Source organism: Montipora capricornis, chromosome 13 (assembly GCF_036669925.1).
Source record: "Montipora capricornis isolate CH-2021 chromosome 13, ASM3666992v2, whole genome shotgun sequence".
Taxonomy (NCBI): domain Eukaryota; kingdom Metazoa; phylum Cnidaria; class Anthozoa; order Scleractinia; family Acroporidae; genus Montipora; species Montipora capricornis.
This window is the reverse complement of record NC_090895.1, coordinates 24,810,285-24,824,873: the sequence shown is the minus strand read 5'-3', so window position 1 is coordinate 24,824,873 and position 14,589 is coordinate 24,810,285. Positions and strand designations below refer to the sequence as shown.

The following is a 14,589-nucleotide window of genomic DNA, read 5'->3' as shown; positions in this document are numbered from 1 at the left end:
TTTCTTTTATAGCCACATCCAAGTCTGGTTTCTCGCATTCAAAGATTCTCACGAGCTGGCACATCGTAGAAAACTTTCAAATGTTCGACATTCCTTTCACAAACCATAGATATGAGTTTGCAATTGAATATGATTTGATAGCTTCCTTATCATAAATCTGTGCGATTTGATTTTCATGCTACATTCGGTTTGAATTCTGTGAATAAATCGATGTCGATTGGATAAGCGTTTTGTAAGGAATAGACTAGATGTAACTAGCGATGCCTTACGTGGTTTTTATTGGTTGAAGTGAAGCCAAAATTGGCCAATCCAAGAGACGCACACAATTAAGTGAACCAAAATTAACCTGGCAGGAGAAGTCCTGTGCAATCGCCAAAACCAAAGCAAATTCTATTTTTTTTTCTACTCAACCGATAAACACTTAAAATCATGCAACAGTTAAAATTGTTCGATCGCTGTTGTTATTCTGTATGTACAGATTATTCACGTAAGTTGACTTTTACACGTAATGGAACACTTCGAATTTCAACAGCAACCGATCCTTCCGGCAATCGCCTTATTCACAGAATGCATAATTCTGCATAATTTTCTGAATGCGTAGTAATTATGAGTGTCTGAACAACCGCTCCGAGATAACTTCTTTTTAAGTAAATATGATGCTGTGTTGAGGCTGTTTTTTATCAACTGCAATGTTTGCACAATACATGCATGACAATGAATTTATGCCTTTACGTGATATACTTCCATTGTGATGCGAAATTAATAAAGATATTTATTTCGTCTATGACTGTCTTAGTTGAATTCCCAGTAGGTGCACCGAATTAGAGACAGACTCCCCACTCCCCTTCCCCTCGGTAGATTCTCCCCCCCCCCCCCCTCCCCAACGTTGCGTCTATTGAATTCCCGAAAAGAACTTCAAGGCCCCGGGATTTCCCGATTTGTCCCGCAGAATTGCGGAGTAATTCCCTATTATATTGACTGAGCTCGTTTTCGTCCCCAGAGGCCGAGGTTTTCTAGGTCAGCACCTAGAATTAAGGGATCTCTGCTTGGTTTAGAAGCAGAAAGTCGGCGAATCATGGACTTCGGCTGTCTTGAGCAAATTTAAACCGTAGTCTGGCCGTATATTAGTGTGCGTTCATTTGTGATCATTTCCGTCACTGGAGCACTGAAGAAACTGCAACCAAAAATTTCCGAAACTGACCAAAGCACCAAGCCGTGCACGCAGAGCGGGGTAACGAAACCGCGAGGTACTGGGGCCGAGGATACAGAGCGCGTGCGACTTCCCTACAAACTTCACGCGCACAACGTCACAAACAAAAATCGATGTCGTAAACAAACGGCTGTCACCATTTGAAGCTGTCAACAAAAGCTGTTTTTGCCAACGGTGTGTACTTGGCTGCGCTACTGGAGAAGTTTTGTTGGTTAAAGATGAAGCGGGCATGATTTCTTTATGATGAAGCGGGTGTCTTTCATCCTGCTAAGTGGCTTTATCTTTTATCTTTCGGCGCACTCTGTATACGGTAAGTTATCCTTCTTATGCAGTAATTTGCTTTTTAGCGTAGAAAATGAAACGAGTTATTTATGTGCGAAGTTTGCCAACTTAGGTTTTTTTTCAAAAGTATTCATTACAGGAGGAAAGAGCGTTGTAATCGAAAATAAGATGATTCTGTCACCCGCATTCCTTCAACACTGATCAAAAAGTGTAAAGCTTGCACGGGAGACGTGTTTACGCATGGACAAAATTGCACATGCAGTTTCATTTGCACGTGCCATTATACTCAACGCAACAACTAACAGTTGTCTGGGACAACCTTCTCGGATTCGTTTCAAAATAAAAACAATCCTCTTCAATTAAAGGCAAAGAAATAGTTTTTCGAGCGGTGTTTAGTAGCGCGATTTAAAGTGGTTCAGTTAGGCACATGACGATGTCTATAGAAATACTGTGCTAAATTCTAATCTAATGAAACAGAGTTATGACTTGCACGCACGTGTTTTCCAGCCAAGACCTTTGACTGGCCCACTTATTTGGTTTTGTTCCGATTGGTTTCTTTGATTTCAGTGTTTCTCGGCTTGTGATTGGTCAAAACATTTTTTTCTTAACCGATTATAGGAAGTCTTCTTTTCTTGCACGGTTCTTTGGTTGCTTTTGAGGGGTCTACGGCGGAATTTGTTTGCCAAGAAACGGAAGGACGTTTGTCAACGAAAATCAGCTGGTCTTTCAGCAATGCCTCTAATGATATCGTTATATCTGACAATGGAGAGCTTGTGAGTGGACTCAAGAAGGATAAGTTCAAGTTGCTAAAATCTGGAAACAGACTGGAAATTGCCAATATTACTGTGAACGACACAGGAAATTATAGATGCATCATAAGAGGAGAAAATGGAGAAGTTCTTTTAAGCGCTTCAGCCTTGATGACTGTTAAAGGTAAATGAATGCACCAATCGGGAGTAAAGTTTCCTTATGCAATATTCAACATGGCAGCGGGATAGTCGAGTGTATGGGACAATGGCTTTTCATCCAGTTGTCCCGCGGGTTAAAATCCCGTTTGGACGTCTGGCTGGATTTGCCTTTTAAGTTCTACCACGCTTTCTAAGTAGCCATGACTGGTTGCCTTTTGTGAGTTGGGACTTTAAATCGCAGTATGTTCTAATTGTTTAAAATGAAAAAAATACTAACTGCATTAATATGGCTCGTCAACTCGTAAATAATATTATAATAAATATTGCTACTTTTGCTGCCATTATGAACGGTTCTGTGGTTACAAGGGCTTGTAATTAGGAAGGTCCTTTTAAACAGTGAGTTCACTGGAGTCGAGAGATATGCCGTTTTTTGATGGCGATCGACTCGTGGCTACTCCGAACACATCCGAGTGCCCTTTTGCAAAAGTCGAATCTACCTTATCAACTACCATCTCATTCATTACGATTGAAATGCATTATGTCGACAGTTCCTGTCCTAGCAGTATGGCGGGACCTGATTGACAGTCTTCACCTAAATCTATTTCTGCGAATTTCATAATTCTGCGGGTGCTAATCGCCAAACCGCGTTTTTACTAGCCTGCGTAGCAAGCGTTCCTGTGCGTTTTTAGGGAAAGGAAAACCCAGAAATCTATGGAGATCGGCGAGCGAACGAGTTTTGGCCGCGCGAAAAATGGGAAGAGCGCAAAAAATGAAGGGAAGGGGAGGGAAAGGAGAAGGGAATCCCTTCATTTTTTGCGCTCTTCCCATTTTTCGCGCGGCCAAAACTCGTTCGCTCGCCGATCTCCATAGATTTCTGGGTTTTCCTTTCCCTAAAAACGCACAGGAACGCTTGCTACGCAGGCTACGTTTTTACTTCCATCAATGAAATTTCTAAACATAGCCGGGAAGATTGGCCTCCACGTCCGGAAAGTGAATTGGAGTTTTTTGTTGAGTTCGCAGCTCGAATACCATTATATCTTTATAGAGGTTCTTCAGTAAATAGATTCGTACAGATTCCGTCGCTTTCCATTTACTACTTGCACAATCCCATAATACACCTCTATTACCCCCCCCCCCCCCCCCCAAAACGTTTGCATAACCATTGTTTGCAATTTCTCCTGGGACATGAAGTCGAAAACAATGCCTACGCAGATTTTTGGGGGGTAATAGAGGTGTATTATGGGATTTGTGCAAGTAGTGAATAGACCGTGTTTCATAAATGGCGGCTAAGTAATTATTCTTCTTTTCTTTATGCTAATCATCCTTACTAGCCTCGTTAGCATGAACAAAATTCAAAAGAATTTTCGCTCCAAAGTGAGGCTAGTGAGGATGATTAGCACAAAGATAAAAGAATTATTTCTTGGCCGCCGTTTATGAATGCGGTCTATAGGGGTCGAGTTCTAATGTACAAATGTACCGTTGGAACCAAAGATGCTGATTGGTAGGTTATGTCATGCATCAATTGATTTCGTTTGATTGATGGAAACCAAACCAAAGTTTGGCAGTTGGAGCTTGAAGATGAGATTTCACAGAATTATGAAAATCGCAGTAAGGGACTAGCTCCCTTACATCTCCTATAGCTTAGTGCCGAGAGAACCCGAACTAGCTATCGGAAGGTCGTAGGTTCGACTCTTGCAAAGGAGCGCTCGGATTTCTTCCGAGTATTCCCGAGTCACAATGTTCTCGCTCCCACGAGTCTCCTCTAGCTCAGTGCCGAGAGTATCCGAACTAGAAATCGGAAGGTCGTAGATCGACTCCTGCAAAGGAGCGCTCGGATTTTTCCGAGTATGCCCTTGTCGCGATCGAAAAATTGCCTCTCTTTATTTCATTCATCAAGATGAATAATTACTATCTCATGCGTTCATTATAACAGCCAGTTTTTTTTTGCAACAAGTCTTATAGCGGTTATCAGTTACACGCGCCACTCATTTCGAAAGTAAAGTTTAGGTGGTCGTCAATCAAATGTTTCCATGACGATACTCTTGTTTTCTTGCAATTGGCGGCAGTTGAATTCGTCATGGAAACATTTGATTGACGTCCACCTAAATTTTATTTTCGAATATATGAAAAAACGTCGTTGAGGGGCGCGTGTTACTGATAACAGCTGTAATCAAATTAGACGACATTCATCTCAGTACCGTTTGTTGTCACTAAAAGTGAAATCGGACGTTTCTCTCGATTGCGGAAGGAAAAAGCAGAGATGGCGCAGTGACTCGCCTCCCACCAATGTGGCCCGGGTTCGATTCCCAGACTCGGCCTCATATGCAGGTTGGGTTTGTTGGTTCTCTACTCTGCTACGAGAGGTTTTTCTCCGGATTTTCTGTTTTTTTGGTCTCAGGTTTGTTTCTGTATTGGTAAAACATAGACTTGTGTACGGGACTTGTGACCTGAGACCTGTGTTTTTTACGTGCCCCGCATGCAGACGACTTCCTTAAACGGCGAATGGAGGGGTTAAGTTCTAAAGGAACTGTCGTGCTGTGTCTATGGGGAGTGAAACACACACAAAAAAAGATTTTATCAAACTAGTTATTAAGGACGGTGCCCACTATTGTTATTGCGCATACATTCTGCGCATCTCCAGATATTCAGATTTCCTATCGGTGATGCTTACTAATGCAGGGATATTTTTGAGCGGTTTAAAACTTTTCAGAGAAAGTAGATCTTAGTAAGTACTCTTGGTATCCAAAAAGAAAATTTGGGGTAACCATGTATTCTTTAGAGATAATTGAGCTTCAATTTGAGAAAGAACGCCATACATTGCTTTCTATTTTAGAGCTTCAAACAAATATTGTTCATGAATTATCTTTGAAAAATGCGTGGTTACGCCCAATTTTCTTTTTGGATTTCAATAACACTTGGGAAGATCTACCTTTCCTGCATAATCATAAATCCGGGCAAAAATACCTTTGGATTAGTAGGCACCGTCCTTAAAAGAACCACCATAAGAAAGAATTGTGGGCTAACGTTTTATCGCTCTGGTTCCACAGCAAGAAATGGATCTTCCAACGGAACTTTGCAACAGTTAGTTCCCTCAACCCGTCCTAAGCTGTCTGACATCATTGCACCGTCACCGGCTTATTACACTCCTGTATTGATGCCGAGAACTGCATACCCGGAGACAGCTTATTTATCAATGAAAGGAAACACTACTGCAGCTGCAACTGTTCGCGATGACACATCACCATGTGGGAACGCTTCTAATAACACAGGTATTAAATGTTTCCTTTTCACACATACGGGAAATGCATACAAAAAAAATGCATACTTAATTGACCGCTCCCCATAGGGGCTTTTCAGGGCCAATGAAACACAACGAAACGACAGAATAGAACAACAACAACTGTTAAGAATCCCAACTGGCCGGAGGCAAACCAGTTGGCTATTTACAAGTGCAGCTGGGAAGTTGAACAAGAGACTACCAGGATCAAATTTAATGAGTGGTCACAGCGGGCCTTGAACCCGGGATCTTCCGATCTCAAGACGATCTCAAGGCAAGCCCCCTAACCACTGGGCCACACTGCCTCATTCCGTAATTGATAATTGAAGTTTATTAAATTGTTCCTATGGTTTTTTTAAATATTTCTTTCTTTCCCTTTTTTCAAGTGATTCTACGCGTAACTCAAACAGCATCTGCGATGAAAAATTTGCGATTTGAGGGAAAAGCGCTATAGAGTTTTTCAGAACTTTTGACTCTATAAAAAAAAAGTGTAGAATTTCTGACTAAATTAAAGAAAAACAACCATTTTGTAAAACTAGTAAATGATGACCTTTGTTGATAGGAAACCACAGAGACGAGGGGTATTAGCCAGTGCGACTTATGGGAACTACCCCCTCCCCTCTTAGTGAAGTTGTAATCAACGATAATCAAAAACGGAGTGTAAGGGCCCCCCCCCTTCCCCCTCCAAGAGCCAATGAGTAGCAGCCTCCGTATGCACTATATCCTTGAGTCAATCTTTGTGCGTATCGTTTCTCTTTTAGAACTAATCTTTCAGCAGGAGACTCAGTCAAATTTATGCCAATTTACATCAATATTCACATTTTGCATACATTTTTAATGCTATTTTTGCCTTCGTTTGAGAATAACTTTATTCCGGTTGGCCTTTCTAATCATGCAGTGCGTGCAGAACCGAAGAACTCGTGGCGTTCTAGAAATAGAAAGATACACGCAAAGCTTGTATAGAAGAGGCAAGCTCCTACTCATGGGCTCCAGGCTTCTCTCATTTTTTTTGTGCGGAGCACCCGTGAATCCTACTGGCTATTAGCCCCCTTTCTTTTTGCCGAAAAAATAATTTTTTATTGAATCAAAATAAACTTACAAAACAAGCGTCTACTTTCTTATGCTAGATCAAATGACGTTTGATTTTTGCACCAATTTCCAAGCAACGGAGGTACCATCCTTTTCAAACAGGGGCCCTTTTCTTTAAATCTAGTCAGAAATTCTATACTACGTGTATAACTATGAGGTCGAATAACTTAAGCTCTACCTTGCAAGTATTTTCAATTTTAAAACGTTTTTTTAGTTTCCTTTTGCCACCGTTTCTTGTATTTTCTCAAAAAATGCTTTCAAAAACAGCGGAAGAACTGTCATAAGTCGATTTGTTTTAAAGCAGATTTTTCCGAACTCACGACAACATTGATTTGTAGGCTCAATCAATCCTCAATCCTCATTCAAATGTTCACATTAAGTGTCACGTGATAATGACGTCACACTTTACTCTCTTTTATTGTTTTTCCCCATAGCTGACCTTGCATTTATCAAGGACAAAATGTCACCAGATTTGATAACTGTTCACGAGGGCGAACAACTGATACTTCGATGTGCGTTCTGCGCAGTCTCTCTAAATGCTACCACTTTGTCTTGGTACAAGGAAGGCCTGTTGATTTCTAATGGTAGTCGACACGTGATCGCCAACGATGAACTTGGTATTCCTGTGGTGGATCACAGAGAAGATGAAGGGTTGTATGAGTGCACAGTCACATCTAGAAATCATAGCATTTCAAGATATATCACTGTCATCGTGCGAAAAGGTGAGATTTATAATTTTAACGCTTTTTCTTTTTTCTTCATTGTTCGGGAAATAAGTACACTCTCGAAGCTATCTGGAACTGCAACAGTCGATTTATTGACACACGCAAATTTACAGCACTTGCAATTGCTTGTTCTCACCTTGGTACACCCTGCGAGCAGAGCCTCCCTTTGTCTTTTTCTTTACTGAGGAGGAGAAAAGTAGGCTCAGCCCGAATCGCGTCAACTCTTTGAAGCCGCCGCAGCCCGAGCTTCTGGACTAGTCAATCTTGCTTTCTCTCGTCAAACCGGTTATTCCAGTGCGAGCGTCCCTTTAGTGACAAAACCGATGGTTATAATTGAGCCCGCTGTACCATGAAAAACCAAGATGGCGGCGAGATCTGGCATATTAGGCTTGGGTTCGAGACTGTATCCTGGCAACATGCAGCGCATATTCAATAAAGATCTTACTCGATTCATGCAGAGCCTTTCTCGAGAACACCAAAATCGAGCAAGCAAAGGAAAGGCTCTGCTTGCAGGGTGACCTTGGTATAACAAGCGACAAGAAGACGCCTACAAATTATCCGCGAATTACACTCTGAAATAAACAACTGACGAAAAGCGAGTTTTTACTCACCATTTGATGAGAACACTGTCACTACAGTAAGCAAAAATCAATTTGCAGTTGGAAGTTTGTCAAGCCAAATCACGAACAGGTTCACAAAACAAAATCTGCTCCCTCCCGCATGCTGGTACATCGTCAGGAATGGCATGGACTAATAAATAGAGAAACTATTGTTGAGGAATAGCCTCAACATTCATTTTTTCTATATCTTTTGTTAAAAGAGACGGTCGCGAAAGTATCTTTCGTCCGTATAGAGTGTTTTCACTGAAGTGATCAGTAACCTTGTTTTTCCACTGAAACAAAAGAAAACGTTTGTAAAATAATAGAGCTCAATTCCCGGAGGATAAGTTGGGTACAGCAACATGGCCGCGGTTCCATTGCTTAGGGACACAAACATGGCCGCCGTGACGTCATGCGATGATGTGAAAACACTCTATAGGCAACAGGAAAGAGTTATCATTAGTAGTTAATAGCGACCGTCAGATTGGAGTACGAGAACGACTACCAGTACGAGTTCTCTGTACTGGACACGTCCATTACGTTTTAAAAACTGAGAACTCGTTTTTGTAGTTGTCTTCGAACTCCAATCTGAAGGTCGCTAATAATAAAGTAAAGCGACCATATTTAACGTCGATAACTCGTAACAGTAATGAAACTGACAAACCTGAGGTCGACGGTGAGCTCAGTTTACTCCCCCCTCTCCATCAGTGCTTCGTTTTGCGGGTATTTAAAGCTACTTAAGCTACACGGAAAGGAAAGAAGTCGAAAGAAGGATGCGAGATCCGGGAATCGAACGCAGGACCTATTGCACTAAGGCCGCGCACTAACCGGCGGTGCCATAATGGCGCCGGATCCGTCATAATCCGATGGATTCAATTGACGCCATGTCGTCGAGATTATCAAGCAAAAACACCTCGTCTTTACACCAAATATTTATCAATTAAATAATCTCGCGGCCATCTCTCCGACGTTCCCTCTCAGTCTGTTCTTTGTTTTCTCTGTCTGTAAATTTTACGTAATACATCTTCTGACAGGAAATTCGTATAAAAATTTCAAAAGTTCTGTCTGGTTGTTTTCTAGCCTTATCGATCCGTCTCGGTGGACGAATTGACCGTTACAAATTCAAAGGACTAGGAACTAGGTAATCGAAAGCGGACATCTTATTTCTCGTCACTTGAGGTGCTCGATTCTCTTAGCAGGGCTGGGCTCAGTGGGCTCGAAAACCAGACGAGTTTGTGGCTTACTGTGTTCGGTCTCAAAGCTCTCGGCTTACGAGTTTGACGTTTGACCTGAATGAGTCTCTGCAGTAAGCTAGTGTAAAATAAAAAAAAATCGAATCTCGACCCTGAGCTTTTCTCTTCCTCAGTCAGGAGAAGAGCTCTGGGGAACCCCTGAAACAAAGTGTCTTTTCATTGGTTTTCGTTAAGAACAGTAAAAAGCGGCTCTGATTGCTGCATTCATGTTAGCACGAGGAGTGAGCAGGCGCCGTAAGGTTCAAATAGCCAATGTTCGGCTATAAGAACACTACAGCGCATGTTCTCCTACATAGAGTTTACCAGAGCCTTGCAAGGCTTTGGCGACGAGAATGAAAACAGTCGTGAAGTATATTGATGCAAATAAATGTTTTTCAGCTTTGCATTTATGAAGAAATGTGCAATAAATATGTTTGATTGCTCTTTTTGTAGATGAACCCCATCCAATGCTGTCAAGCGTGCTGGCCAAAAACCAGTCTTACCTGTCCGTCCGGGTCGTTTGGCGTCTGACAGATCATGGCGTGTTCACCTCTGCTCTCGTCAGTCTTTCTCTGAGGTTGTTAGATTCCAAGAACTGGAGTCACGTGACAAGCGGTAATTTTCAGGAACATGGCCTCCACGAATTCGATCACTTGCAGCCGGGAAGCGTGTATTTACTGAATGTTTCTCTGCATAACAAGCACAAAGAGATAGAAAGCAAGGCGCTTGTGTTCTGGTCTGCAGCCACTAACTGCACAGGTGAGAGATTTCATTGCGGCGTGACTAGTGAGAAAACACCGCGAACTGTGATTTTCGTAGACTTCTTCAGGGAGTTTTACAAACAACACTCTGCGCCTGTATTTATAAATCATATTTGCGCCTATTACGGAGGCCATAAACCAACGAAGGTTTGGTCGGATTTATTAACGGGAACAGGTGAAGTTGTGAATAATTTACGCAAGGCGAGATAAAATTTGGGGGCCGCAGTTTTTGTAAATTCGACGAGGCCAACTTTTTGGCACTCTTAGCTAAGCCGGCTTTAGTATATTTTTGCGTTCATATGGTAAAGAACTGTCTTCATGCAAACCAAGACTTCTTTACTTTTTTAGCGCCAAAACGATGAGTTCAAACTCTTCCGAATTCTTTCATCTTCTTTGGCAAGTTAATTATTCTCGGCGCTAAATTGTTAAGAAGTAGATGACAAATGCTAACCGCCGTAAGTGATATAGGGATATATTTTCTTCGATGCTTGCACGGCGATATTCGGAAAAATATTCGATCGACTCTTCAAGGTGCTCATTAAGGGGAGCTTCGATCTCCGATACTTGGCATCGCAGTCAACCCTTTCCTAAGTAGATTTATTTATAGAACACTTCTTTTGGGAGATGCAGCACGCCCACTGTTGTAAAAGCCAATCGAAACAGAGCTATCTCAACCTCAAGGGAAATATGATACTTTTCGAGGGAAAAGACCCGTTCCTAAAAATAAGTTTACTCGGAAAACGGTTCACTCAAGGAATTAGTCGATATAGAGGCTTCACTTCCGGGATGAGTTCCTGAGTCTTAACATTATGGCGAGAAGACATGGTTTCCGTCAACAAAAAGCTCAACTAACCCTAGTTTGATGGCTTCGCTTTCACGAGTATTCTATAGCTCATTGGTAGAGCATCAGAACTAGTCATCGGAAGATCGTATGGGTTCGACTGCTACGAAGTAGCACTCGGATTTTTCCGAGTAGTCCCGAGTCTGCAACGAAAAAAATGCATCTCTTCATTCCATTTAGCTATAGGTCAGGTTCAAGGTTTATTATTGGGATAACATTGTCTAGCAAGTTCATTGTCGTGGTTAAAGATGACTTTTGCCCAGCAAACTAGAGAACATTGTTGCGAAGCAAAGTTATGAAAGCAAACGTTTCTGAGTTTCCACGCTTGAATGCTGCAGGAAATTTTTTTTTTTTTGAAACAAACGTTGATTCAAGAAGATTTGATTTAGGCCTCCTCCAGACGTATCTGGATATTTTAAAATCCGCAACTTATTCTTTTCGGATTCAAAAATTTTTAGGTATACACGTATCCGGATTCGTATTCGAAATTGCCTGTCCACACGAGTTCGAATCCGTTCTAGTATCCAGGACTCCTCTGTTATTCTTGTCAACAGAGCATGCGCCATCAGGCGTGCGCGTTGGCGACAAGAGAAGCGATGGCGTTTCGTTCAGAGGATGATATGTTGAACATTTACGCGGTTAAGACTGGATTTGAGTTTGTAACGTAATCGGATTTGACAGTAATCCGGATTCGACCGTCTACACGATTCCAAATTTTTTGTGGATTCAAAGCTTTCCACTTTGGAAAGCGGCTTTTAAAAAGTCGCGGATTCGAATGCCGGATTCGCCGGAAAAAGTTGCGGATTGAAATATATCCGTATACGTATAGAGGGGGCCTTCATTGTCGCAAACGTTTGTAGCGGTCATTTTTAGGTTTGCTTAAAGAACAGAAATAAAATTATGCAATCATTGTCAACTGAACTTTCAGAGATTGAGAGCGAGACCTTGATCCTCTACTTGGTGAACAACGGCAAAGCCTTAGGCGTGGCGCTAGGCATTGTAGGATTGCTTGGGATGATGTTGGTCATGTACGCATGCCTTGCTTGGTCCCCGAACGAGAAAAGAGGCTACTCCTTTCCACCAGGACAGCAGAAAAACGGCGCAATAGAAGAGAACGACCCCTTGTTTTCTACTTCCAGCAATATGTACTACAACAGGTATGTTAGAGTGTACAAATGGAGCTTATTACACAGAAACATCTGTATAGAAAAGCAGGTCCAATTTTGACATCCAACACAAAGTGTCCCTCGAAGTATAAGCATTTGCTACCTAAATAATACACAAACAGCGTTGACAAACATTAATTTTTGAAATTATCTTTTACCTAACCTTTCGTGTGTCTTTATTAGTTTTTTGTCGCCTCTATTGTTTCTTAATAGTCAACCCTTAGTAGGTTAGTGACAGTGTGTATTTAAACTCCAATTTTGTATTAACGGTCTCTTTTGAAGATGTAAGCAGAAGCATACGAAACGTCAAGTAAAAGATACTTTCAAATGATGCGTTTATAGCTGATGTTTGTTACCACTGTTTGTGTATTATTTCTGATAAAACTGAGATGACCAAAGAAGAAGAGTATTTGCTACCTTTTTCCAAAAATAAGGTGAGGGTAAAGGTTGGCTTCATTTTTAGGTTAGGAAAAATTCAGCTGTTTCTCTTTCCTTGAGGAGCAACATTTGGGAGACACTTCGCGTCGGTAATTTTTCTGTATTCCCATGTTGAAGTTGAGGAGAAGAAAAACCTTAAGGTGTTTCCCTAGTTTTGCATTGCGCAACCCGACTGCGCATAATTTCTTGCGTCTTTGGCGCGCATTAGCTCACGCACATTTATAAAATGGCGGATTTTCACTGTCGCCAAGCTTAATCTGTCAAGGAACAGCTATTTTTTCCTGAGCGAGTATGGTGACCTCCTCTTTTTAATGGTGTTATGTACTCGTAATAGGCACACGGAAAACATATTTTAAGGAGAAAAAAGGCTGGAAAGTAGAAGTAGTATTTATATATAAATGACGTGAAAACTGCATTTGGAGCCAGACACCAAGTGTGAGGTGATGTTGTAGCGGTCCAATTTGCTTACTTTTGTTTTGGGAGATCGAGCAATTTTAATTCACTTTACTGAAGAATTTTGGCCCAAACAAACAAGTAGGCTCAAGTTTTCAGTAATATTCAGTAGCTTTCGCTATAACTACAATTTTTCCGGTTGATCGAGTTTTGAACGCTTCTCGCGTAATTCGGTAAAAAAAAAACACTTAAATAAAGTGCATGCAGCGCGAAAACAAGTACGGTGACCCCATCTTTTTACTGCATTTTTTAATGTCCTGTGCATGAATATCAATTGTGCGAAGTTTGACAGAAATCTGGATCGTACGTCATTTTCAAGGGAATTACCTTAAATAACAATGACCACAACCAGGCTTTCTGAACCCGCGAGACTGAGCACCCCCATCAAACCATTGTTTTAACGAAAATCGCTGGTCAGCAACCTTGGTTCCGGAGCAATGGGACAGTTCGTGACGCTTATTGAAATTCGCGTGCATCTAATTACGGGGAAGGACATTAATTGGGGGCAGGGGGGTGGGCTACTATTGCGGACAATTCTCGTATCCTCCATCCATTCAAAATTCGATCCTGGCTCCACTTTGTTACCTCGTTTTTGTCCGGGAAGCGGTCCCTTGCATCCTGTGCTAAATAGAGTCCCAGATACTCCTTTTGACACAAAAGTGTCATGGAAAAATGATAATAAGATACTTGATATTTATTGAATATATTCCAGTGTCTTGAAAGTTAGAATGTCCCAATTTAAAATTATTCGTATTCACAATGGAAACTCGACATTTCTGATTAAATCGGAACGGTTGGCGGTTTAGCAATCGTTTCGGAACTTCGGAAAGCCGGAGTGGTAGGGATTTTCGGGAAGCATATAAACACGATATCAATATATCAAAGCTCCTGAGTAGCAGCGCTATAAGGAGAAGACAGGATCCTATCATAAGGAGAGTCTTTATGATAGAATCCAAGTCAAGAACTTTCAAATTCAGCGTCTCTTAGTATGACCTCCTCTGTTAGATCAAAAGCGAAACTCTCAATACTTGCTTTTCCGTTGGGGCCATGTTGAAAGTGCAACCCTTTGCTTAAAATTTGGCAGTAAATTCGCCAGTTTTGTTTCACCGGGTAAACTGAACTTTCATTAAAATTTCAGGGCGTTTGACGACGATGGCATGGATTGGATTAAAGATGATGAAATCTTATCATGAACTTGCTCGTGGAATGAAATCTGTAACACAGGCTTTCTGCTCATTTCTTGAATTACCAGTTTTTTTTCTCTCTTGTTCAAAACTACACAAAAGTACAGAAATAAAACGGCAACCTACTACTGTATCTTTTACTTGTATGTGTCGCGTCAAGAGAAAATGAGGGGACAGAGAGGGAGGCTCAGGGCGTTGGCCGGGATATGTCATGTCCACGAAAGTTATTTTTAGACGAGCGGAATTCTGGCTTCTGATTCGTCCGCAATCAGACGTTAAGTCCACTTCGTCCGCCATTACATTAAATCTTTGCTTTTCTTTCAAACATCAGACCGAGGTTGACCTGCATGCGGACGTCTTGGAAGACAGACTTCCGCTAGAACAAAGAACCGCTCGTCTAAAAATTACTTTCGTGGACATGACA

The 14,589-nt window shown here is 41.5% G+C and overlaps 2 protein-coding genes across 3 annotated transcripts in view; both read left to right on the top strand.

Annotated features, from left to right (window-relative positions):
• Positions 1–784, top strand: part of LOC138030220 (lysine-specific demethylase 6A-like) — a 39,181-nt gene extending 38,397 nt beyond the window's left edge. For both annotated transcript variants that reach the window (XM_068878099.1, XM_068878100.1), the window contains one exon: positions 1–784. This exon is cut by the window's left edge and continues 1,280 nt beyond it. The gene's annotated coding sequence lies outside the window, so the exon portion shown is untranslated.
• Positions 785–1,336: 552 nt separating this feature from the next.
• LOC138030047 (uncharacterized) lies at positions 1,337–14,256 on the top strand. The gene is made up of 7 exons (XM_068877908.1): positions 1,337–1,520; positions 2,111–2,425; positions 5,448–5,669; positions 7,201–7,488; positions 9,776–10,081; positions 11,853–12,081; positions 14,120–14,256. The coding sequence occupies exons 1-7, from the start codon at positions 1,451–1,453 to the stop codon at positions 14,172–14,174; spliced, it is 1,485 nt and encodes a 494-aa protein (XP_068734009.1). The 5' UTR covers positions 1,337–1,450; the 3' UTR covers positions 14,175–14,256.
• Positions 14,257–14,589: the final 333 nt, after the last annotated feature.